This window comes from Mobula birostris, chromosome 12 (genome assembly GCF_030028105.1).
Source record: "Mobula birostris isolate sMobBir1 chromosome 12, sMobBir1.hap1, whole genome shotgun sequence".
Lineage (NCBI taxonomy): Eukaryota > Metazoa > Chordata > Chondrichthyes > Myliobatiformes > Myliobatidae > Mobula > Mobula birostris.
In genome coordinates, this window is record NC_092381.1 from 51,815,909 (window position 1) to 51,842,593 (window position 26,685).

The following is a 26,685-nucleotide window of genomic DNA, read 5'->3' on the forward strand; positions in this document are numbered from 1 at the left end:
ATTTAATATCACAGGAGAAAGCAAACCGCTATTAGTTGTTGTAGAGCATATTGCCTACTCAGGTGTTGAGAGCAGACTGCATGTATTACTAAGTGCACTTTACAGACAGCCGACTCCAGCTAATGTTACAGTGAAACAAATGTAGTCAGCCCTCGTTAACAGTAACTCATGTGGATCAGCTACAGGGATCTTAATATTGAGTTTTTAATCAGATGTCAGGATACTGTGGCTGGCACAGTTCTGACCTTCCTAGAGTATTTGTATTTCTGAGTTTATCAGTAGCAGTTAAGTGTTAGAAATGAATACCTGATTAGTCCTTCTTGGGCAAGTGTGTGACTGAAATAGACCCACCCATTTTCATTTATACTATATAATGCTGAGCCTCTGTAGTTATCCCTACTACTTGGTAACTACAGCTCAGTGCTTTTTCTCCAGAAGAGTCTCTCTAAAACTTATTTGAACCAGCCCTTTCACTATGTACAAGTCCTCATATATATCTAGTTACTACTCACATTCAATATAGTCTTAACCTGGATATAGTTTCTAACCTTGTCATTCTGTGGATAAGAAATATACTTTTTCGAGATTTATATGCAACTTCCGTATATTAATGCATGCTAGTTTTAAAATCAATGCAACAGTCATAACTTGATAGTGCCCGCATAAATGCTTTGTGTGATTCCTTAACTAATTATCAATTATGTATTTTGAAAGTAGATAAGTAACAATATGGAGTGTTATTATCAGGTCCCAAAATAATCCAGTGTGCTTTTCTGGAATTCTGAGTAATAATATGCCAATAGGAAGAGCATTGGTCACATCTGCAATTGCTTGGGTCTATTGGTTGTAATGATAGTGAATTGGTCAGCATTTGGTGTCACTGCACTATGAAACTAACAGAAATTCTGAAATTGCACTTGACATAGTCAAAGGCTGATAGGTTGATGCTACTGTTTGTGATTCTCCAGTGCTCCACAGGATGTGATGTTGAAGTCCTCTAGGATAGAACACTATATGAAATTGCTTGTAGTATTCTCCCCATAAAAGGTAACTTGTTTTTCAAAAGAGATCCATCTGAGATTGCAATAGTATAGTGAGCCATACTGTAGAACACTGCTCTGGCTCTGCAAAAATTCATTGGATATTTGTGTATATCATAATAACAATCTGAATTATACTACGTATAAAATATAGGGCATGATAAATGGTTAAAACAATGGTACCACTGTGATGGGTCATTGAATGTTTTGCTAGTTGCTAAACCAAAACAAAATTTGGTTGCAACTGAGACTGAAGGACTTGGTTAGTGGAGAGTACTTAAGTAATTGTGAAGTTGCCCAAATCAAAGGTGGTGGAGGATTTTGGCTTGGGGCATGATGGCAGTCTGCAGTGTTTATACATGCTTTTGTGTAGAAGGGAGGGAGGAAATGGATTAGTCCAATATCCGTGCATAGCCGAGATGGTAAGAAGGTTTTCACTGCCATTTCAGTAGTGGAGTAAAAGATCAGAGCCCAGAGGCTTCAGTGCGTAAAAGAAGAGAAAAGGAGATCATGCTTGTTCAGATGGTTCATTTAATTCAAAGAGTGGCTAGGATTTCAACAACATTAAAAAAATAATAAATACATGCATAGGAAGAGTTTTAAAGGACACGGGCCTGATGTTGGACAACAGGAGTGGAAAGGTTGAGCTAAAGGGCCTGTTTCCTTGCTGTGTTACTCAATGATTCTGTGTACATTTCATATTTGCACACTTCCTTGGACATCTCTGCTGCACTCTGTTGTCTCAGCTGTCAAAACGACAAAGTGCTTCAAATTTTATTGAAATATTTTGAAGGACAGAGAATGATGCATTCCGAGCAAGCACTTGATTGAATCTTCTGAGTGACAGTAAGCGACCTAAAAATGGCCAGTATTATGCTTCACACACAAAATAAAAGCTATTTTAATTGAACAATGCTTAAAAACTAGCCTCTACCTTTGTTCTGATTTCTTCAGAATTAGGAAAAGTGAGTGATTAAATCTGCTCTATATTTCTTGTTTTACTACCTGTGGGAATTCTTCCATTTGGTTTATAGCTTGATGGCTAACAGCAGAAGTTGCCTATTACTTGTTATGTACTTGAAATATGGAAAAGTAAAATCTTCACACCAGAGATGGCTACGTCTTTGCATATAAAAGAATAATGTCTTTATGTCAAAGCATTGTATACTCATCATAAAATAGCTCCCTGTATCCCCTATTACACATTCACACAATTGACAAGAATAATGCTACACATGGAAGAAAATTTACCAGTCTGGCACTCCTTTGTTTCACTTGATTACATAGTCTAAAAAACATGATGATTTTGAAAATCCAACAACCTGTGTTGATACTAACAACATTATAAAGATAAGAATAATTTTTCTACCAAGTTGTGAGATTTTCATTTTTCTGCTTTGTTGCTTATCAATCCCCTTCCTCTTCAACAACAGTCAGCCAGATCTTTAATTTCTGCCCCCCTCATTCAAAACAATGGATGGAAAATACAGGAGAATGCATGTTAATTCAATAATCTATATACCTCACCTTCATCTGGGAAGCACAGTTTACCATCCTACCTGAAACAACCTGGCTGTGAGCAAAAGTTCACTGGGAAAGAATCAGACAGATATTCTCCTATTACACATCCTCCACAGTGTAGCACATTTACGTACCACTGTACTATCAGGAACCTATACAGCTTCAGCTACTGCATTCGTTGTTATGGAACCCAAAACAAACCAAAGTCATTCCCTCATCTATTATAGTCTATAATGATACACATCTTTGATTCTGGTCATGACAATCCATTTTTTTGTCTTGTATGAATCAATAGATATCTACATTTCCTTGCAAGCATAATCAATTCCTGGATCCAAAACTCAAAAAGAAAGAAATGACAAAATACCAACTTCAATGAACCATAATATATTAGCTTTTAAAATTCCGAGTGGAAGCACCAAAAACATCATTGTCTTGCACAGGCTGTACTTAAGTAACATTAAAAGAAATACCACAAATCATAAAACAAAATCATCATATGTCTGTTTTTGGCTTTCAGACAGTTCAAAATACTGTCCCAGATATAAAGTAACAATCTGAATTGGATTGTCACTTATAGTGACTTGCCATTGCGTAACAACACAAACTGGTAATAAAATAATTTTCCAAACCAAAAACAGATTTGAAGGTTAACAGTAGCTTCTTAATTTGCTGGTGATTCAAACAATTGTTCAGAAAAGTAGTTCAAAATGAGTGCCAAGAATAATTTATAACTCTTTTTAAAACATACCTCATACCATTTCAGTTAACTTATCATTTTAAGCAACTGCAGCAGTGTATTAAAAAAGGAACTGCACTTAATTATCGTGATAAAATTTACATTATTGTCAAAACAAAACAAAAATATTATTCATGCCATTTTTCCTTCCACAAACAATCAGATATAGTCAGGGTATCAACTGGACTGCTTACCTGGCTCCACCTCATGCCAACCACTTGACTGACTGCCACTCCCTGGAGATCGACCTTGGTTGGTATAAAAGGGTTCTTCACCAGGGCTGTCCATTTCATCTTCCATAGATTTGTGGCGTTTTGCAGAACTGTAAAAGGGGAATTAAGTGTCAGAGCAACAGTTATGCTAAATTTACCATTTTTTAAAGACACATTAGGACTGCAGCATCATATGTTCAACTCAAAACTTTAAAGCCTGTCACAGCCTGCAAACTAGTGTTCAATCCATGTTCACTGGAGATCACAGTTATAGTCAGCTTGAAAATACTTGATCTTGTGGAAAATACATTCGCATTCAACACCAGATTTGCATTGACATAAAAATGAGTTTGATATCCTGTAGCTGAAATTACATTTTTTTATAGTAAATATGAACTTGGTAATTGTTTGCATCAACTTTTGTGGTGTGTTTAAACACTGCAATGCTCAAAGGGAGAGCTAATTAGCATTTCCTTCAAAAAATATCATAAAATCAGTTTTCAAACAGCAGCTGGGTAGTAATGCCTAGAAAGAAATGTTCAATAGAGGATAACATGAACACAAGCACATAAATATAAGAGCAGGAATAGGCAACCCAAGACCTTAAGATTGTTCTGTTATTCATCAACAGTATAGCTCATCTTCTACCTCAGTGCCATTTTCTAGCCACACAAACATATTCCTTGGTTCCCTTCATGGCCAAAAATCAATCAATCTCTATTCGAAATGAGCATCACTATTTTCTTCCACATTGCAATAACACACATTAGAGTCATAATGGAGGAGAAAAAGGCTGCAGGGGAGAGGAAAAGGGCTCCCGGATTCACATGAAGAACCTTAGCATTGCTCATAAGTGAGAAATATATATCAGGAGGGAGATCCTGTGAAGACCAGCCAGAGTTACCATAACAAAGAACCTGGCAGACGGTGGCTTAAGCTGTCTCCTTCAGAAGTGCCCTTCAGAAATTAGCTCGTTTTTATTCTCATATTAACCCTTTGTGTGACAGATGTCATGGGTAGATAGCTTCCTTAACTCATATGTTTTGGGCCTGTCCTACTCTGGAAACTTTTTGGAAAGATATTTTTAATATTATTTCAAAGGTATTGAACATAGACATTTCTCCCCATCCTATTACTGCTATCTTTGGATTACCTAAAATTTCCAGTAATCTTTCCCCTTCAGCCCGTAGATTGATTGCATTTCTTACTTTAATGGCGAAAAGATGTATTTTACAACATTGGAAGGAGATTAATGCTCCAACTACATTCTCTTGGTTTTCCCAGACGATACTATGTTTAAATCTGGAGAAAATTAGAAGTAATCTTTATGATTCTTCAGTTAAATTTGAACAGACTTGGAGATCTTTTATTCAACATTTTCATTTAATGTAACTTTTTTTTCTTTCTCTGGCCATATCTTCATTCCCTTCTTGCTTTTTAACTGTTTTTAATGGAGGTCGGGTTTGAGGATGTGATTGTTTTAAGTTGTTTTACTCTACTTGATACCTAGTTAGCCCATTGCTTTGCTTTGCTTTTTAGCTGAGTTGCACGGTGGGTTTTTTTTTGGGTTTTTTTCCTTATTGACATGTTTGAAAATTAGTATACTATTATATTTTATATCTAAACTGCACTGTTTGTACTAATTTTTTTTGTATTAATATCTCTTGTAAAGTTATATTGCAACTTTGTATCAGTGCCTATATGGTTTACCTTTTGTGTACTAATTCAATAAAAAGATTTAAAAAGAAAGAAAGAAGTCCCCAGAAGTGAAAATCCATAACAATGCTGCAAATGATTTCTTCATCTCACAAGATGTATCAATGTCAAGCACAGACTATTAAAAATACTACTTCCTTGAAGTTTTATTCCCACCCCACCACAATACTTCACCAATTTCCTAATATCCTTTCCTAATACTTCACCACCTCATCATCAGAAAAGACATTCTACCTTCAGGGCCTCCACACAACACTTCCAAATTTAGGATTATGTCTTTCAAAACCTCCATTCAGGCTAAATCAGAATCAAGTACATTATTACTGACGTATGTTATGAAATTTGCTGTTTTGCAGCAGCTGTATACTGTAAGCCATATAACTTACTGTAGGTTACAATGAACAAATTAATGAATAATGTACAAAAAGGACAGGTTACACTTGAATCCTAGGGGGACCAATATCCTGGCAGGGAGATTAGCGAGGGCTACTGAGGTGACTTTAAACTAGAATGGTTGGGGGGTGGGAATCAAATTAAAGTGGCTAGGCATGAGGAGGTTAGTTCACAACAGGGGGATGGAAACCAGTGCAGAGAGACAGAGGGGTGTAAAGTGAGGGTAGAAGCAAAAAGTACTAAGGAGAAAAGTAAAAGTGGCAGGCTGACAAATCCAGGGCAAGCATTAAAAAGGGCCACTTTTCAACATAATTGTATAAGCGCTAAGAGAGTTGTAAAAGAGCGCCTGAAGGCTTTGTGTGTCAATGCAAGGAGCATTCGTAATAAGGTGGATGAATTGAAAGTGCAGATTGTTATTAATGATTATGATATAATTGGGATCACAGAGACATGGCTCCAGGGTGACCAAGGATGGGAGCTCAACGTTCAGGGATATTCAATATTCAGGAGGGATAGACATGAGGGAAGGGGAGGTGGGGTGGCGTTGCTGGTTAAAGAAGAGATTAACGCAATAGAAAGGAAGGACATAAGCCGGGAAGATGTGGAATCGATATGGGTAGAGCTGCGTAACACTAAGGGGCAGAAGACGCTGGTGGGAGTTGTGTACAGGCCACCTAACAGTAGTAGTGAGGTCAGAGATGGTATTAAACAGGAAATTAGAAATGTGTGCAATAAAGGAACAGCAGTTATAATGGGTGACTTCAATCTACATGTAGATTGGGTGAACCAAATTGGTAAAGGTGCTGAGGAAGAGGATTTCTTGGAATGTATGCGGGATGGTTTTTTGAACCAACATGTCAAGGAACCAACTAGAGAGCAGGCTATTCTGGACTGGGTTTTGAGCAATGAGGAAGGGTTAATTAGCAATCTTGTCGTGAGAGGCCCCTTGGGTAAGAGTGACCATAATACGGTGGAATTCTTCATTAAGATGGAGAGTGACATAGTTAATTCAGAAACAAAGGTTCTGAACTTAAAGAGGGGTAACTTTGAAGGTATGAGACGTGAATTAGCTAAGATAGACTGGCAAATGACACTTAAAGGATTGATGGTGGATATGCAATGGGAAGCATTTAAAGGTTGCATGGATGAACTACAACAATTGTTCATCCCAGTTTGGCAAAAGAATAAATCAAGGAAGGTAGTGCACCCGTGGCTGACAAGAGAAATTAGGGATAGTATCAATTCCAAAGAAGAAGCATACAAATTAGCCAGAGAAAGTGGCTCACCTGAGGACTGGGAGAAATTCAGAGTTCAGCAGAGGAGGACAAAGGGCTTAATTAGGAAGGGGAAAAAAGATTATGAGAGAAAACTGGCAGGGAACATAAAAACTGACTGTAAAAGCTTTTATAGATATGTAAAAAGGAAAAGACTGGTAAAGACAAATGTAGGTCCCCTACAGACAGAAACAGGTGAATTGATTATGGGGAGCAAGGACATGGCAGACCAATTGAATAATTACTTTGGTTCTGTCTTCACTAAGGAGGACATAAATAATCTTCCAGAAATAGTAGGGGACAGAGGGTCCAGTGAGATGGAGGAACTGAGCGAAATACATGTTAGTAGGGAAGTGGTGTTAGGTAAATTGAAGGGATTGAAGGCAGATAAATCCCCAGGGCCAGATGGTCTGCATCCTAGAGTGCTTAAGGAAGTAGCCCAAGAAATAGTGGATGCATTAGTGATAATTTTTCAAAACTCGTTAGATTCTGGACTAGTTCCCGAGGATTGGAGGGTGGCTAATGTAACCCCACTTTTTAAAAAATGAGGGAGAGAGAAACCGGGGAATTATAGACCGGTTAGCCTAACGTCGGTGGTGGGGAAACTGCTGGAGTCAGTTATCAAAGATGTGATAACAGCACATTTGGAAAGCGGTGAAATCATCGGACAAAGTCAGCATGGATTTGTGAAAGGAAAATCATGTCTGACGAATCTCATAGAATTTTTTGAAGATGTAACTAGTAGAGTGGATAGGGGAGAACCAGTGGATGTGGTATATTTGGATTTTCAAAAGGCTTTTGACAAGGTCCCACACAGGAGATTAGTGTGCAAACTTAAAGCACACGGTATTGGGGGTAAGGTATTGATGTGGATGGAGAATTGGTTAGCAGACAGGAAGCAAAGAGTGGGAATAAACGGGACCTTTTCAGAATGGCAGGCGGTGACTAGTGGGGTACCGCAAGGCTCAGTGCTGGGACCCCAGTTGTTTACAATATATATTAATGACTTGGATGAGGGAATTAAATGCAGCATCTCCAAGTTTGCGGATGACACGAAGCTGGGTGGCAGTGTTAGCTGTGAGGAGGATGCTAAGAGGATGCAGGGTGACTTGGATAGGTTGGGTGAGTGGGCAAATTCACGGCAGATGCAATTTAATGTGGATAATTGTGAAGTTATCCACTTTGGTGGCAAAAATAGGAGAACAGATTATTATCTGAATGGTGGCCGATTAGGAAAAAGGGAGGTGCAACGAGACCTGGGTGTCATTATACACCAGTCATTGAAAGTGGGCATGCAGGTACAGCAGGCGGTGAAAAAGGCGAATGGTATGCTGGCATTTATAGCGAGAGGATTCGAGTACAGGAGCAGGGAGGTACTACTGCAGTTGTACAAGGCCTTGGTGAGACCACACCTGGAGTATTGTGTGCAGTTTTGGTCCCCTAATCTGAGGAAAGACATCCTTGCCATAGAGGGAGTACAAAGAAGGTTCACCAGATTGATTCCTGGGATGGCAGGACTTTCATATGAAGAAAGACTGGATGAACTGAGCTTGTACTCGTTGGAATTTAGAAGATTGAGGGGGGATCTGATTGAAACGTATAAAATCCTAAAGGGATTGGACAGGCTAGATGCAGGAAGATTGTTCCCGATGTTGGGGAAGTCCAGAACAAGGGGTCACAGTTTGAGGATAAAGAGGAAACCTTTTAGGACCGAGATTAGGAAAAACTTCTTCATACAGAGAGTGGTGAATCTGTGAAATTCTCTACCACAGGAAACAGTTGAGGCCAGTTCATTGGCTATATTTAAGAGAGAGTTAGATATGGCCCTTGTGGCTACGGGGGTCAGGGGGTATGGAGGGAAGGCTGGGGCGGGGTTCTGAGTTGGATGATCAGCCATGATCATAATAAATGGCGGTGCAGGCTCGAAGGGCCGAATGGCCTACTCCTGCACCTATTTTCTATGTTTCCATGTTTAATAGTACAAAAGAGGAATAGTGAGGTAGTGTTCATGGGTTTATGGACCATTCAGAAATCTGATGGTGGACATAAGGAAGCTGTTTGTAAACTTTTGATTGTGGGTCTTCAGGCTCCTGTACCGCTTCACCAGTGGTGGTAACGAGAACAGGACATGCTCTGAATGCTGAGGATTCTCAGTGATGGATGCTGCCTTCTTGAGAGGCAATGTCTTTTGAAGATAAACTTGATGGTGGGGAGGGTTGTGCCCTTGATGGAGTTGATTGAGTCTACAACCCTCTGCAGCCTCTTTCAATCCTGTGCATTGGAGGGTAGCAGGCAATGTCACAACCAGTCAGGATACTCTCTGTGATACATCCATGGAAATTAGCTGGAGTCTTTGGTGACAGACAAGTCTCCTCATTCAGTGAGGAAAAGCAGAGAGTCCAGATTGGCAAGAGGGTCAATTTAGCAGTCTGCTGAAAATGATCCTCCTGCTCGCGGGCACAGGAGCAACTGAGGTACAAAATATCTTACTAGCAGCAGCTGTACAGAATCTGCCAGATTTGCTCATTAACTGTCTTTCATTGTGTTCATTATATCCAATTAAATTGATCGACTGTACACTTCCTCATTATCACCTGTGCTGGTGCATTATTACAATGATATGGTCGGACATTTACAGAACTCTCTTCTAGTCACAGAGTTGTTCAGCACAGACATGGGCCCCCCATCCATGCCAAATGTTTTGTCCATCTACATCATCATCATCATGGACCCAGAAGAAAGCAATGGCAAACTACTTCTGTAGAAAATTTTTCCATGAACAATCATGGTCATGATTTCCCATGTCGTATGACATGGCACTTAGTGACGATGATATAAAGGCTTGGGGTTATTGCTTGTAATGATGGTGAAGTTCAGAGAGCAGCCTACAGTTATATCTGAGTCTGCCCAGCAAGATCACCTGATATTCATAAAGCATCCCTTTAAATAACAAAAAAGCAAGAGCATGTGCTCCAGTAAATCTGTTTCATGAAGATCACCCACAATTCATATTCATAAGGGTAAAACTGTTAGGTTTATGCTGGAGCTGAGGAAAATCAGATGTGTTAATGTTGGTACTGTAGTCCATTGTACAACTGTTGCAATTTACCTAGAAATTATCACACATATAATCCAGTCCTGGAAAAATTGATGTTATATTGTGTATCACATTAGAGGAAAGAATTGCACAAATCAAATTTCTATGCTTTATATTTTTAATTATAGACAGAAGTACAGACAGACAGTGCATCACAGAATGTTATAGTGGATGCAGTCAACGCAGCACAGATATGGTGAAATATTCTGTACTTCAGGTAAAGATCATTATTTTGGCTTTCCAAAAGTAATGATCCATCTCTTTCACACTTTTCCTGGTCAGTCCATTTGTAAGCTATCATCATAAGTTTTATTTTTGAGATAATGTTTATGAGTGAGAATTAAGCAGGCCGGTGATGTTTAACTAACAGTATCTCTTTTGGAGGATATGCAGTTCAATAAATGCACAGAAAGACCCATATTCCAATTTCTCTTAAAATTAGAGAACCCTAGACAATATTCAGAAACGTTACCTGTAAATTAAGTTTGCAGTGTTGCAAAATAAATTGCTTCAAGAAAGCTACAATTTATTTCTTTGAATTATGGATGCCTGCTTAAATTTTTAGGAAAAGAAGCTTTTAATAATTTTGTTTACTGAATTAAAAGAAAGAAGAATTCAAACTAGTAGGTATATCTGTTACTTAAATGAAAGCACCAATAATACAGCTAAGTGCTTCTGAGCAGAAGTAGCACAGAAATAGCACTATTGTTTGTCAAATAACACAGCAGCAGCTTACTTAGCCACCAGATGCATTCACATCTATGTCTTTCTTGTGCAAGAGATCTAATGAATAATCTTTAAGACACTGTCTTGATTTTGTTATAAGGGTTATCTGTACAATAACAGATTGATAGTTACTGCATATTTAGATTAAATTTCTTTTAAAAAACAATCTTACTACACAGCAGTATGCTCGGTAAGAATGGAGCTAAAACAGATTTTTCTTTTGTGTTTATAGCTAAAAGCAGCTGAATAGACATAGAATGTATAAACAAATATGTGGAGAAGCAAGGTGAGAACATGAACTAGAAAGGAAAATGAGTATGTATTGATGAGGTTAGATGTAGAAAGAGGAGCATGTGGAACACTGATTTCAGCACTGGTCTATCTGGCTTGTGCGTCTTGTGTTGTAAATATTGAATACTGTTTTGTAATAATGCAACTGAATTTCCCCTTCCTTTGCCTTTACCACAAAAATCAATTTTCTGCCACTCTCTCCAACTCACCTTGAGATGTTGGTTACTCATACATGACCCTGATAGTATAACCAGTACACTCATATGCAGGAATTAACACTGTTACCTGCAATCTTCAGAAGATGCTGCTAGAGAGGAACCCCAGCACATTTCCCTATTCCCAACCAATGACTGCTGAGAAAAACTGCAGCACAACCACTAATGTTGCTTGCATGAATAACATTAATTTATTCAGGTCTTAACTTTAGCTGAGTTGTTGGACAAGGCCTCCCTAAAGTGAACCCAGAGCAGCTTTGACACAGATAATAGGTTGCTCTTGTTATTGTAATTGAAAACAATTACAGTGAAGCACAAAGCAAGCAGTCAAATAACATAAATTGTTCTTTTGCAATTATAGCTAAAAACAAATCAGCTGATGTATAAATATATGTGATGGGAAGCTAGGTGAGTACTTGAGAGAGAAAGGTAAATAAGTTAGATGCATGAAAAGAACCACGTGTAGCACAAATATAAGCACACATCTGTTGGTCTGTTTCTCTACTGTAAATATTTTGTATTGCTTTTTTTTGAAGAATACATCTCACAAGGCTCTGAACACATCATCAGTGATGTAACCTGGGGTCATCGGATGCTTTGGGTCTTTCAACATCACTCACCCTCACCCAGGTGACCCAGCCATGGTTGATCAAGCCACGACTTGTGTACACGTAGCAGGTGCTGCAGATCCCCACGGACTTGTTCTCTTCATCCAGAGCCACCTTGAGGCTTTCTCTGCTTGAGGGCTCCCTGCCTCCTTGTACCAGTGACATCCAATGAGGCAAGGGCTCTGTGAAGAGACTGTCCAGCAAAGTCCTGGCAGCCCTCCTCAACAGGCATACACTTTGCCTTCCATTCCTGCCTCCAACAGTCGCTAACCAGTTCCTCATATCTGGCAAAGTTTTGAATAACTTTCTTGTGCCAACACTATTTCTCTGAAGGCATCAACCGTTTGCATTTACAAACAAAAAACTTGATACGTTGCTTCTCAAAGCCATTCATAAGACATTATTTGAAACCAAACTACATGAGTAATTATCAGATATCATAACTGATAAACAAATAATTGGTTGAAAAGAACCATTTCAAAGACTGTCAGAAAGGGGGAAAAAGAAGGAAGAGGTTGAGAGATGTTGCAGTTTAATGAGATAATTCCAGAGCTTAGGGCCATGGCTCAGCTTTTGATGTGAGAGCAAGTCAATCAGTGTTGATCAAGAGGAGAACCACCTAATTGAGGTTTGTAAAGGTGGAGATTACATAGCCAGTGATGATATGACTACGGAAGATTCGATAGGCTTAGGTAACAAAGGTGTGCTGCTTAACAAGGAGCCAATGGAGACCACTCACAGGGAAGTTGAGTGAACAGGGCACAACAGATCTGAATTTACATTCCACCAGCAGTACAGGGGTTTTGGAGTTAATTAATTTCCATTAAACAGGTGATCACCTGTTTCAATATCTAGATATCTTGGTGTTTGCTGAAGGGACTTAGTAAAACATACAGTATTGCAGGCAGCAGTTGAATAGATTGCTTAGAGGTACTTCAAACTGTTCCTTTGATAACAATAGCTGCAAGATCTCTGATTTCTATCCTGAACTATTTCTGGTCACAATCTTAAAATGAAAGACTTTGCATGTTTCATGTATTTTGGTCCAGGAAGTTAATGATGCAAACACATTAGGCTTCTCCTTATTTTAAAATGAATCTCCACCTGCAGACAAGGGATTCTCCCTATCTATGGAAAATTCCTTTGGCCTTGTACGCATATTACACCGAAGTGACACAGCGATAAGAGGAAATTTGTGGCAGATATGCTTAAATGGGTGGAATAGTTTGCAGATGATGAATAATTTGAGGCTTGAAATGTAAAGCCAACAAAATTCCTTCACAGGTATTTTTCATTCAGAAGGATACAGAGAATAAAGTTGAATAAAGGATGAGATGCACTGGTGGAGAGCTGGTTAATTAATAAAGATACTAAAGAACAAAACTTAGAAGTATCTGTAGCTTGGAACAGTAAAAGTTAGTAAGAGTAGAAGAAAATCACAAATAAAAACTTAGGTACAAGAAATTCCTCCAGGTTTACTGACCCTGAATGCCAATGAGTATGTTGGTTTCATTAAAGATGGCAGCTTCTGTGTATCTACCATAGTCACGGTCATTTTTCTTCTCGCTCCAATTCAATATCATTCCAGTTCCATCTTCAGCATTTTAAGAATTCTGCAGCAAGGCTAAAGCCTAATGAAAGTTCTTTGATCAGACTCTTGCTGACTCTTCCAGTAACTAAACCACATTGATAAAGCTTGTTTTGTATTCTTTTTTTCTGTATTTTTCAGTCCACAAGTGTGATTTATGATCAATTATCACACAATTTAACCTTGCTGACACAGGACAATAAACAGTATTAATCTCACACATCTTTAAAATGTAAAAACAATGTATAAATATCCATTTTCTTAAATGATCAAACCAGCCAGAGGGACTCTGGCTTGTTAGATCTGCTTGTTTACAAAATCGATGTGTTTTTGCAGTGGCATGAACAAAGTTATACCATACAGAAAAATATTATACTATGGGTAAGCATATAACAAAAAAAACAAGAGTAAACTGGGGTGCCTTGCCATTTTAATGTGGCTTTAATTCAATGTGGTTTTTAGCTAGGTAGTATGGTGCTGACTGGTTGACAGCCATCATCCTCACTCTGCTTCTGGTCATTATCATAGGAAGGAAGTTAACTATTTCTAGAGGGAAAAAGACTCTGAGAATAATCACCACTGTCCAGTGTGTGCAAACCCAGCACTGTAGCAATAGCTCAGATGCAGACTACCCACCTGCTTTTGCTATAGGATTATGTAGTCTAGAAGGTCATTCTGTCTATCATACCTAGGCTGGTTCATTGATATACTCCTGTACTTTCCACATAAGCCTTCAATTTTGTTTCCTTTTATTTATTCATCCAAACACTTAATTAACATTCCAAAAAGAACTTACTTTAACTATCATTGATGTATTATTACAATGTACTGCATAATAAAATGTCCTACTGGTGTGTACTTAGGTTACCCTACCAAACTATGTTCTCTAGTTATCTACCTTCCTTTTTAAATCATTATTAACTATGTCTTTAACTTCTGCCACTCAAGGGTGTTAAGGCCAGAGAAAGAAATATAAAATGTTTTCTTTTCCTCTAAGTTCTCAGCATTTTTTTAATCAGACGAAGATGGCAAGGCATAATCCCTTGAGAGGATTCAGGCTAGGTTGCAGTAGGCTGAATCCCAGGCTCCCAAGGGCTCAAAAAAAATGTTGTCAAGATGTGGGCAATAAAAGCTATATAATATAAACCCTATTCACATGACATCATTTAGCTATTAATTACAGATGTCTGATAATAACTAATGAGAAATGACAAAACAAAGCCCATTAAAAATTACAGCACAGTTTCTTGAAATTAGGAATCACAAGAGAAGTGTTGAGAAAATGCATTAAGTAATATCATACTGTTTTTCTTCAGCATTTTCATTTTTATTTGAGATGTACAGCATTTGTCATTTTTTGTGCAATCAGGAAACACAATCCAATAAAGCTTAGCAAGCTTGTATTAGGTTCTCAGACACCAGCACATGCATTAAAACACCACATTACATTTTGATTGATTTTGACTCTGCTATCATTTAAAGAATATTAATAAACACAAAAAGCTACAATTCCTTATGTTCCTTAACTCTCCTGTTAGGCACCAGGTAGCTTTAGGAACTGGTCTGTGCCAACTCCATAGAACAAGAACAATCTCAAAGCCTCAAATAACTTATGAAATGATTGGAACACTGTTCAGAAGCCTTCCAATCTCACTGGGTGTCTTGGAACAAAAAGTCTGCAGATGCTAGAGATCCAAAAACAAAATCAGAAGATGCTGCAAGCACACAGCAGGCCAGACAGCATCCACGAAGACAAAAAAAATGTTTCAAGTTTATCACCCTTCACCTGAACTGGAAAAAATTGTTTTTGGTTGCTAGTGAGGGTGAGGAATGGACAGACGGGAGGGTCGTCTATGTTATGGTGCAAACCAATGTTGTCAAGACCACCATGGCTTTCAAGTCTGGCAGATGCGGGCAAAAAAAAAGAAAGGAAACAAAATATTATGTTTCGTAACTCCAAAACATTATTGAAAGCAAAAAATGGGAGCCCAGGAGAAACTATTTTTGCTTTGTTTTTAGTTTAAACAGGGAGTGTGCATATCACGTGGTATCCTGATGGCAGATGCCATTCAGGTACTTCATTCATATGAATTATGTAAAAAAACAAGAATGCTTAATCAAACAACATTTGCAATATTACTCAAATATTAAATACACAACAAATAATACATTGAAACTAAAATATCCAGCAGCATCTGTGGAGAAAAATGATGATCGAAAATGGCTGAATATAATAGTCAGTTCCAATGGCTGAAACATATCCAGATAGAAGAGATGTTTTTCATTGAACAGACACAGACAGGGAAAAATGATTCAGAGTATCAAAGTGAGAGGTGATTGGAAGCTGAGGGTCACCATTGTTGACTGAATGGAGGTGTCCTGCAAAGGTGCCCAGGGGTATTTGTTTCTCAGTGCATGAGGGACCAAATCATTAGCACAGAATGCAATGTATGAAAATGGATCAAGTGCAAGTAAATCACAGCTTCACCCAGAGGGTCCACGTATGGTGAGAAAAGAATGGCAAAAGAGCAGGTGGTACACCTCGTACAGCTGCACAGCAGACCACAATGAGAATGATAGTGGTTGACAGGGATGGATGAGAGAAACAACAAGCTGCAGAGGAAATGATCAACTCAGAATGCTGAAGGGAGTAGGAGGGGAAGATGTGGCCAATGCGTGGTATCCAATTAGAGGCTACTATGACTGACAAGAGAAGTCAAAGACAGCATAAAAGGAGAAGAGAGTGCATACAATATAGCAACATTAGTGGGAATGCTTGAAGATTGGGAAGTTTTAAAAAATCAAGAAAAGTTAACTCAAGAAGCAATAGTGAGAGAAAAGATGAAATATGAAGGTAAGCTATCCAATAATATAAAACAGGATTCCAAAAGTTTTTTTTTCAGATTTACAGAGTAAAAGAGAGGTAAGATTGGATATCCAACCACTGGCAAATGATGCTGGAGAGAAGTAATGGGGATCAAGAAATGACGGAAGAACTCAATAATGCTTCAGTCTTCATTGTGGAGGACAGCAGCAGTATGCCAGAAATCTGAGAGTGTTGGGGGACAGGAGTGAGTGCATTTGCTATTTTATGAAGGATCCTGGGAAGCAGAAAGGTCTGAAGGGAGATAAGTCATCTAGACAAAACGGAATACACCTAGTGTTCTAGAAGAGGTTGCTGTAGAGTATCACCCCACTCTTTAGGAGGGAGGGAAAAAAAGCAGGAAACTATAGGCCAGTTAGCCTGACTTCCGTGATTGTTAATTGTTAGGGACCACAATTAAGGATGAGCTTTTGGAAAGCTTAGAGAAACATGATAAAATAGGTGGAATTCAGCGTGGTTTCTTTAAGGGGAAGTCCTGCCTGACAAATCTGTTGGAATCCTTTGAGGAAATAAAAAGCAGTGGATGTTATTTACTTGGATTTTCAGAAGGCCCATGACAAGATCCCACACAAGGCTACTACACAAGATAAGAGCCCACAGTATTACAGGAAGGATGCCAGCATGGAGAGAAGATTGGCTGACTGATAGGAGGCAAAGAGTGGGAATAAAGGGGGGCTTTTCCGATTGGCTGCTGGCGACTAATGGTGTTCCTTAGAGGTTGGTGTTGGGACCTTTTCTCTTTATGTTACATGTTAATGATCTAAATGCTTTGTTGCCAAGTTTGAAGATAATACAAGATAATTGGAGGGCCAGGCACTGTTGAGGAAGCACGGAGTCGGCAGAAGGAATTGGACAGAATAGGAAGAATGGGCAAAGAACTGGCAGATGGAGAGCAGAGTAGGGAAGTGTGTGGTGATGCACTTAATTATTTTAAAATAATGATATGAAGAAAAATACATAAAACATTTACCTTAACTTTGTTTAAATTAATGGTGTAGCACTAAATACACCAGCTACGGCTGGCACTTCTCTGAGGAATAGACATGAAATGCACCCGATTGCTTAGCTCAGCAAGTTATACAACTTAATAGTGAATTCAGATGTGTTTGAAGAGGCCAGGTACATCCACAACAGGCCTTTCATGCTTTGCATTCCTTACTGCATTGCACAGGATCAAAAACGCAGAATGCAATTAATGCCTCCCTCAGTTCTGTTTGGATTAAATTATGCAGAGCTGGATCTAAATAGAGGTGCACAAATTCGATTTCTCTTCTGAACCAATAAATTTAAGCACATCACTTCAGTCCATCAAAAATTATCTAGGCATAAGTTTTCTGCCTGAACCTGTAACTTTGCAGCTAAAAGGATGCAGGTTAGCCAGCTCCTGAACAGCTCAGAAATAAATCTTTCAGTTCCACATACTACCACAATATCAATATTGCCTTCCAGTAATCATGTTATCTCTTCACTTGGCAAGAATAAAGGGTGGGATAAGGACACACAAATTACTTATGTGCTTTCAGAATATAAAGCCATAGTCTACCTCACATCAGATAAACATCCTACTACATCACGTTGCAGGAAAGTTTAGCAAAAGATAAGTTGGTAATAAAAGTCAAAGTAACAAAAGTAAGACTATTGGAAAGCATCAAATCGGATAAGTCACCGGGACGGGACAAGATGTACACCAGGCTACTGCAGGAGGTGAGTGAGGAGATTGCTGAGCCTCTGGCAATGATCTTTGCATCATCAATGGGGACGGGGGAGGTTCTGGAAGATTGGAGGGTTGCAGGTGTTGTTCCCTTATTCAAGAAAGGGAGTAGAGATAGCCCAGGAAATTATAGACCAGGGAGTCTTACTTCAGTGGTCGGTAAGTTGATGGAAAATATCCTGACAGGCAGGTTTTATGAACATTTGGAGAGGCATAATATGATTAGGAATAGTCAGCATGGCTTTGTCAAATGCAGGCCGTGCCTTACGAGCCTGATTGAATTTTTTGAGGATGTGACTAAACACATTGATGAAGGAAGAGCCGTAGATGTACTGTATATGGATTTCAGCAAGGCATTTGATAAGGTACCCCTGCACGGCGTATTGAGAAAGTAAGGAGGCATGGGATCCAAGGGGACATTGCTTTGTGGCTCCAGAATTGGCTTGCCCACTGAAGGCAAAGAGTGGTTGTAGACGGGTCATATTCTGCATGGAGGTTGGTGACCAGTGGTGTGCCTCAGGGATCTGTTCTGAGACCCCTTCTCTTCATGATTTTTATCAATGACCTGGATAAGGAAGTGGAGGGATGGGTTAATAAATTTGCTGATGACACAAAGGTTGGGGGTGATGTGGATAGTGTGGAGGGCTGCCAGAGGTTACAATGGAACATCAATAGGATGCAAAACTGTGCTGAGAAGTGGCAAATGGAGTTCAACCCAGGTAAGTGTGAGATAGTTCATTGTGGTAGGTCAAATATGATGGCAGAATATAGCATTAATTGCAAGACCCTTAGCAGTGTGAAGGATCAGAGGGATCTTGGGGTCCGAGTCCATAGGACATTCAAAGCTGCTACGCAGGTTGACTCTGTGGTTAAGAAGGCAAACAGTGCATTGGCTTTCACCAACTGTGGGATTGAGTTTAGGAGCAGAGAGGAGTACTGTGCTCAGTTCTAGTCACCTCACTAAAGGAAGGATGTGGAAACCATAGAAAGGGTGCAGAGGAGAATTACAAGGATATTGCCTGGATTGCATGCCTTATGAGAATAGGTTGTGTGAACTTGGCTTTTTCTCCTTGGAGCGATGGAGGATGAGAGGTGACCTGATAGAGATGTATAAGATGATGAGAGGCATTGATCGTGTGGATAGTCAGAGGCTTTTTCCCAGAGCTGAAATGGTTAACATGAGAGGGCACCGTTTTAAGATGCTTGGAAGTAGGTACAGAGAAGATGCCAGGGGTGAGTTTATTTACGCAGAGAGTGGTTAATAAACAATAAACTGGACTGGTCAAAGAACACCGAGGCTGTCTACAAGAAGGGTCAGAGCTGTCCCTATTTCCTGAGGAGAACATCTGCCGGACGATGCTGAGGGTGTTCTACGAGTCTGTGGTGGCCAGTGCTATCATGTTTGCTGTTGTGTGCTGGGGCAGCAGGCTAAGGGTGGCAGACACCAACAGAATCAACAAACTCATTTGTAAGGCCAGTGATGTTGTGGGGATGGAACTGGACTCTCTCACGGTGGTGTCTGAAAAGAAGATGCTGTCTAAGTTGCATGCCATCTTGGTCAATGTCTCCCATCCACTACATAATTTACTGGGTGGGCACAGGAGTACATTCAGCCAGAGACTCATTCCACCGAGATGCAGCACTGAGCATCATAGGAAGTCATTCCTGCCTGTGGCCATCAAACTTTACAACTCCTCCCTTGGAGGGTCAGACATCCTGAGCCAATAGGCTGGTCCTGGACTTATTTCATAATTTACTGGCATAATTTACAGATCACTATTTAACTATTTATGGTTCTATTACTATTTATTATTTATGGAGCAACTGTAACGAAAACCAATTTCCCCCGGGATTAATAAAGTATGACTATGACTATGTTACTGCATGAAATGGGCTGCCGGTGACAGTGGTGGACGCGGATCCGATAGGGTCTTTTAAGAGACTCCTGGATAGGTACATGGAGCTTAGAAAAATAAATGGCTATGGGTAACCCTAGGTAATTTCTAAAGTAAGGACATGTTCAGCACAGCATTGTGGGCCGAAGGGCCTGTATTGTGCTGTAGGTTTTCCATGTTTCTAAGACAGGATCCAAACTTTTCTACCTTTTATTCTTATTATACAAAGCTTAAGATACCTGCACAACAATTTTCAAAGGGAATAAGGGAGTATGCAAATAAATTAGAGCTATTATATATGGCCCTTTCATTTAATTATTTTTATCTATAACTAAACCTCCTACATCTGAGAACTGTAAATTAGGATAGTTTGTTGTGCTATTTAAGTACATATTCAGCTGCACATGAAATTACCTCAAGAAAGGCACAGCAATTTTGGATTTTCAATAACGCAAATGTGCCCAGAAGTTAGATGCCACAGAAGAAGATTTATCAGCACCACAGGAATGAAACTTTATTTTGCCCAGAGTAAATCACAAACGCAGTGACTTGCAGGTCAAGTCAGGTCTTCAAAGAATTGGAGGGTTTCATCTTTTGCATGCATGATGTTTTTCAAGGTGCAAATCACCTTTTGAAATATTAAGAGGCATTCCTGGGACAACATGATCTTAATCTCACTATTCTAATCTGGAAAATTTACCTACTTAAATACTTGGGTCCATCCCTCACTGTACTGAGTCTTGATCTGCTGACCTCTCTCTCACTGCTGACGCACAGCCGATTTTCTGATACCCCTCACCAAATCACTCCCATCACTCCTCCCATTTGTTCTTACTTCCGTGTTAATAAACACTTAACTCTATTTCTATTTCTCTTTTTCTCATAGTTGAGATATTAAATCCAAATAATAGCTTAATTTATTCATTTTATGGCATAAACTTCACTGATATTTTTCAATAAATTCTGGGCCAGTAACTTGCTCGCAGTAAGAAATTCATGTTGTAAAAGAGAGTAGAACTACTGTGATGCAAACATGTTACAATCTTGAAATAAATTATAAGGGATTTTAAAATAAAAGCAAATTTCTATATAATTCTACTAGCATTATCAATATTTCACAGATGCAAACCTCATTGAAGTGTTAACATTTAAACATGATTTTAACTTAAAGGTGCATGAATCCCCACATATGATGAGCAAAAGAAGTGTTAATTGGAACCCAGAATTAAGATACCCCATGAAGCTACAGTATTTTTTAAACAAAGTAATAGTGTTTGATTCACATCATGGTTGAAGTTTGACTTGTAATGTGATAATGAAAAGTCATAATCATACAGCATTACTCTAAAACAGGTCTTCAGCCCATCTAAACCATCTTCTACCCAGTCCCATTTACCTGCATCCTGTCCATACATCTCTCACTCACATATTTACCCAAACTACTCTTATATGTTACAAATGAACCCTTATCTACCACTTCCATTGCCAACTCATTCTACAGCTTGAGTAAATAGTAAAAATGGTTTACAAGCAATTTGGGGATTGCAGAGAAATCTAGGGAATTAAAAAAAATGGTGCCCAATCTAAATTCTACAGTCACAACCAGCCAGACTGGAGAAGCAGTATTTCTGTGTGATATTGTTTATTGACCATCATGATACATGCCTGAATTACTGAGGTACTGCATCCTTTTTCCCTTCGGTTATTCAAACAGTAAGTGCAAGTAGCAACTAGTATCATTCCAGCCAATATTTGTGTGAAATTATTTTGCAACAATCTGACACAGCTTATCAATTTCAAGCAATCAGAATCTCTTTACTATTTCATTTTCAATTGAATAGTCTTCATAATCATAATCCCCCAAATTCTTTAATAATTCATATATATATTTAGATTACCTGCTTGAGGACGTGCTGGGCAAGGATCTCCTCATAGCCCCCGGGCTCATGCTATAGTACGAAGATCCCTCCAAATCTGAGAGGGAGAAGTTTGGGCCTGTTCCGACAGCTATTGGTACTGGGAAGAGTAAAGATAAAGCATTATTACAAAAACTCTCAAGATGATACAGAATATAAAAACTTACAATTGATATGCATTAGATTGCCGTCAGCTCATTTTTTCTAATTTGTGCTAGGCAATCTTTTAATGAAAAAATGCATAATGTACTCTAAATGTGAGGCAATTGTTGGAAATGGCATGACTGATTAGTGTAGAATGTGACCTGAGATCGTACCTATAACAATTTAGACACCTTTCAGCGAGAATGCTGATGCAGTATATATGCAATAAGGCACTAAAAAATGGCCACATCTCAGCCCCACTGACTTCTAAGAAAATCAATCAAAGCTGCAATCTCTAAAGCCTAATGTTAAGGTGCTATCAATTGCCTCTTTAAGCTTGAATAGCAAGGCCTTCTGCTTTTAGAGACATTCAGCATTTTGTTTTAAATTTAAATTCTCCCTGTTAACAGAACTTAGAGTAAAAAAAGCTGCAAGATGAACAATATTTGTGAATACATTTGAAACATGATAAAGATATGCCATATAATTAAAGTTTCCTTTATTGTATTGGGAAGGCACAGTAGCATAATATTTTACAGTGCCAATGATTCCCAATGCTGTCTGTAAGGCTTTTGTACGTTCTCCCTGTGAATGAGCGGCTTTCCTCTGCGGGCTCCGGTTTCCTCCCACATTCCAAAGTCATAAAGATTAGTAGTTAATTGGTCACTTGGGTGTAACTGGTCAGTGTAGAAAGATCAGAGGGGCCTGTTGCCATCTGTGTCTCTAAATAAAATAAAGATACCATGCATTTGGTTGACATCATGAAGCTGCTATGGTAACCTGACTTGGCTGATGTTATTTAGAAACTGATGTCAATCCAGAAATGGGATACTTTTAAACACACCATTTCGGTATGATAAAATCAGAGTTTTATTAATCTTTTAAAGTTTAGCCTCAGAACTACATTTAAAACAGGTTAGGAACAGGCACTCAACATCACACTGGACAGTGTATAACCTAATTGTAATTTTATTGCAAAAGTTGCTATCAAATCACTAGAATGTGCTATTTATTAACCTTATACTGCAATTCATAGGTATGTTGTGTAGTTCACACAATAGTTAATGTAGTATACCAAGCATCGCACATAATGGAAAAGTGTTATCTTTGTCAATACTTTCTTCTTCATTATAATCAACTGAAAGAAAATATTAATCTGGCAAATATGATTGCACAAACTTTGGTTGTTGTGCAGATGTTTTGTTGAAATGTGTCAAAATCCTTATCTGGTTTCAAAGCTTACTTAATACTGTAGTATTCTAATATCAGAAAATGCTGTTGAGGCCTGGGTAATAATTGAAAGTAGTGATCAGAGCAATCCGATACATTTAGTTTACTGGAAATAGGCCAACTTTATCTTGGTCTTGATAATCTACGATATATGTGGCAAATAAATTTTGCTGCAGAATAATAATAGGGAAATGACTTCATAACATTAGCTTGGAAAACTGTTAAACCATTGCTCTATTTTTTCAAAAACAAATATCTTAGAACATAATCATGCTTCCTTTTGCATTTCAAGATCAAAGCCATTGTTCCTATCCACTTACACAAATAGCGATACACTAATATGCAGCCTCCCATCCAACCCACTCTGTGAAGGCTGCTCATCCACCCACGATGCTCGAAAGGCACCAGGCATTTTACAACCAAGCCTCATTTGTGGCCCTTAAGTTTCTCACTCAAAGGAAAAGGATATAAGGCATTGCATAATTCATTCTTAGACCTTTCCTCTTTTACTTTATGCAAATATCTCATTTTAACTGGTGTATGTGAGCAAGATAGATCAGCTGGTTGAGTGGTGCTGCAGCAGCAACTTTGCACTCAACATCAATGAGACCAAAGAATTGATTGTGGACTTCAGAAAGGGTAAGACGAGGGGACACACACTGGTCCTCACTGATGGATCAAATGTGGAAAGGGTGAGCATTTTCAGCTACCTGGGTGTTAACATCTCAGAGGATCTATCCTGGGCCCAACATATTGATGCAGTTACAAAGAAAGCACAACAGTGGCTATATTTCCTGAGGAGTTTGAGGAGATTTGATATGTCAGCAAAGACATTCATAAATTTCTATAAATGTACCATGAAAAGCATTCCACCTGGCTCCATCACCATCCGGTGAGGAGGGTTCACTGTACACGATTGAAATAAGCTGCAGAAAGTTGTAAACTCAGTCAGCTCTCATCATGGGCACTAACCTCCCCAACATCCTGGACATCTTCAAGGAGCAATGCCTCAAAAAGGTGGCATGTATCATTAAGAACCCCCATCATCCAGGACACATCTTCTTCTCATTGCTACTGTCAGGGAGGAAGTACAGGAGCCAGAAGGCACACACTCAGTGATTCAAGAATAGCTTCTTCCCCTCTGCCATCAGATTTCTGAATGGATATTGAACCCATGAATATCACCTCACTACTCTTTTTGCACTACTTACTTAATTTAACATATATATATATACTTTCTACTGTAATTCACTGTTTTTATTATGTATTGCAATGTACTTCTGCCACATAACAACAAATTTCACGACATATGCCAGTGACATTAAACCTGATTTTGATTCAGATTCATTTTACGTTGTTCACCTCGTACCAGATATGAATCTATTCAACTTGTGGAATTTTTTGGTAAAGCCTGACTTTGTATCTAAGAGCATCAAGATGTTGTACAATTACGATGGCATGTCAAGAATCATTAAAAAGCCTAAGTGTTTTGAAGAAAATCTTGAATTCTGCAGGGGTTGCTTTGTCTAACAGTTTCTCAATTAGGTATCAAAGGGTGACAAAAACAAAACTGTTCCCTGCAGCTGTTCATATAAAATTCCTTGCAATGCAGAAAAAAAAGAACGAAAAGCAATCTTTAGGAAGTAGACTGCTTCAAGAATGACCTTCTGTGGCTTCACACATTTTTTCCTCAGGTGTTAAAGCCGTAAAATATTTGATAAATGGCCACTTTTCTACCATAAAATAAATGTATACTAATTAAAATTGACAGGATTAGTTTGGTTTGCAAATTTAACCTTTTCGGACCTGGATCTTTTTGCCAAGTCTTGTATACAGAGGCTTTAAATTATAGAACACAAAGAAGCCGACGCTCTTAGAAATATTGCAAAGATTAATCAATTTTGTCCTGTTTCACTATATCTCTTTAAGTAGGCTTACAGTGAACAAGATTTTAGACTCTGCAGTGAGTACATCTGATGGACAAAACAAAAGGGCAAAGAAAAATACTACTGAAGAATGTGAAATTATCTATTTGAATATAGAAAAGAAATCCAGTGTATTTTTAAAAGATGCCAGTTTGAAGGGTTTTGATTCTCAGAGGGACCTGAAGTCCTTGTACACATCACTGAAATTTAGCAGCCAGGTAGAGCAAAGAATTAAGAATTAAAAATATATATTGGCTTTTCTCAGAGAGGATTTGAGTATAACAACAGAGACATCTTGCTCATGTTATAGAGTTTTTTGATGAGTGCTCAGATAAAATATTGCACACAGGATTGGTTTCCCCATCTGAAAATGAGATGTGTGATTGAGAATGGAGTCAAGTTTCATCAGATTGATTCCTGGGATGGCTGGACTATTGCAGTGAGTTGAAACTAAAAAAAAACAAGCTGCTGGAGGAACTCAGCAGGTCAGGTAGCATTTGTGAAGGCAAAGAAACAGTCAGCCTTTTTGGTTCAGATCCTGCATCAGGACTAAGGGTGTAAAGAGATGGCCACTTTATTGGGGGGAGTGTAGTGGGAGGTAGGGAGTTCAAAATCAGGCATGAATTTTTAAATCACAGCTTAGAAAAATAAGAGATTATCTAAATTAAGACAAGCTTTAACAGGGTAGCTATTTTTTCTTTGCTGTGGTGTCTAGAACTCGAGGCAGATCTCCATAATAAGTGGTCAATCATTCAAGGCAGAGATAAGAAATTTCTCCATCCACAGATTGATGAATATTTGGAAATCACCAGCCAAGAGGGCTATAAAAGCTCAGTTGTAAAATATAGGCAAGAAAGAGAGTGATAATTTTTTAGACATTAAGGGAATTGAGGGATAAATTGGTAAGTTAATTTATTGTTATATGTATCAAGGTACAGTGAAAAATCTGTATTGCATGCTGTCCTTACAGATCAATTTATTTCAATAGTGCATTGAGATACTGCAAGGATAACAGAGTTCAGAATAAAGCATTACTGTTACAGAGAAAGTGCAATGCAGATAAACACAAGGTGCAAGGTTACAAGGAGGTAGAATGTGAGTTCTAGAATACATTCTTATTGTATAAGGCAACCATTAAATAGCTTTACAATAGCAGGATAAAAGCTGTCCTGGAACCTGTTGGTATGTGCTTCAAGCTTTTGTATCTTATGCCCAAAAGAGGTTAGGGGTGGGGTGGGGAAAAGAGTATGTTTGAGGTCAGTGGGAACTTCAATTATGCTGGCTGCTTTTGTGAGGCAGTGAGAAGTGTAGACAGAATGCATGGAGGGGAGGATGATTTCTGTGATGTGCTGAGCTGTGTCCACAACTCTCTGCTGTGCAAGGCAGAGCAGTTGCCTTACCAAGCCATGATGCATTTAGATAGGATGTTTTCTATGGTGCATCAGTAAAGGTTGGTGAGTGTTGAAGATGACATATCAAATTTCTTTAGTTTCCTGAAGAAGAGATGCTGGTGAGCCTTCTTGGCTATGCTATCAACGTGGTTAGATCAGGAGAGGCTTT

At 38.7% G+C, this 26,685-nt stretch overlaps 1 protein-coding gene across 7 annotated transcripts in view; it reads right to left on the reverse strand.

Moving 5' to 3' along the window:
* nfia (nuclear factor I/A) overlaps positions 1-26,685 on the reverse strand; it is a 584,092-nt gene that overhangs the window by 162,558 nt on the left and 394,849 nt on the right. For all 7 annotated transcript variants that reach the window (XM_072273792.1, XM_072273797.1, XM_072273794.1 and 4 more), the window contains 2 exons: positions 21,809-21,926; positions 3,495-3,622 (listed from right to left, as the gene is read on the reverse strand). In XM_072273792.1, coding sequence (XP_072129893.1) covers positions 3,495-3,622; positions 21,809-21,926 — 246 coding nt within the window. The remainder of the gene's footprint in view (positions 1-3,494; positions 3,623-21,808; positions 21,927-26,685) is intronic.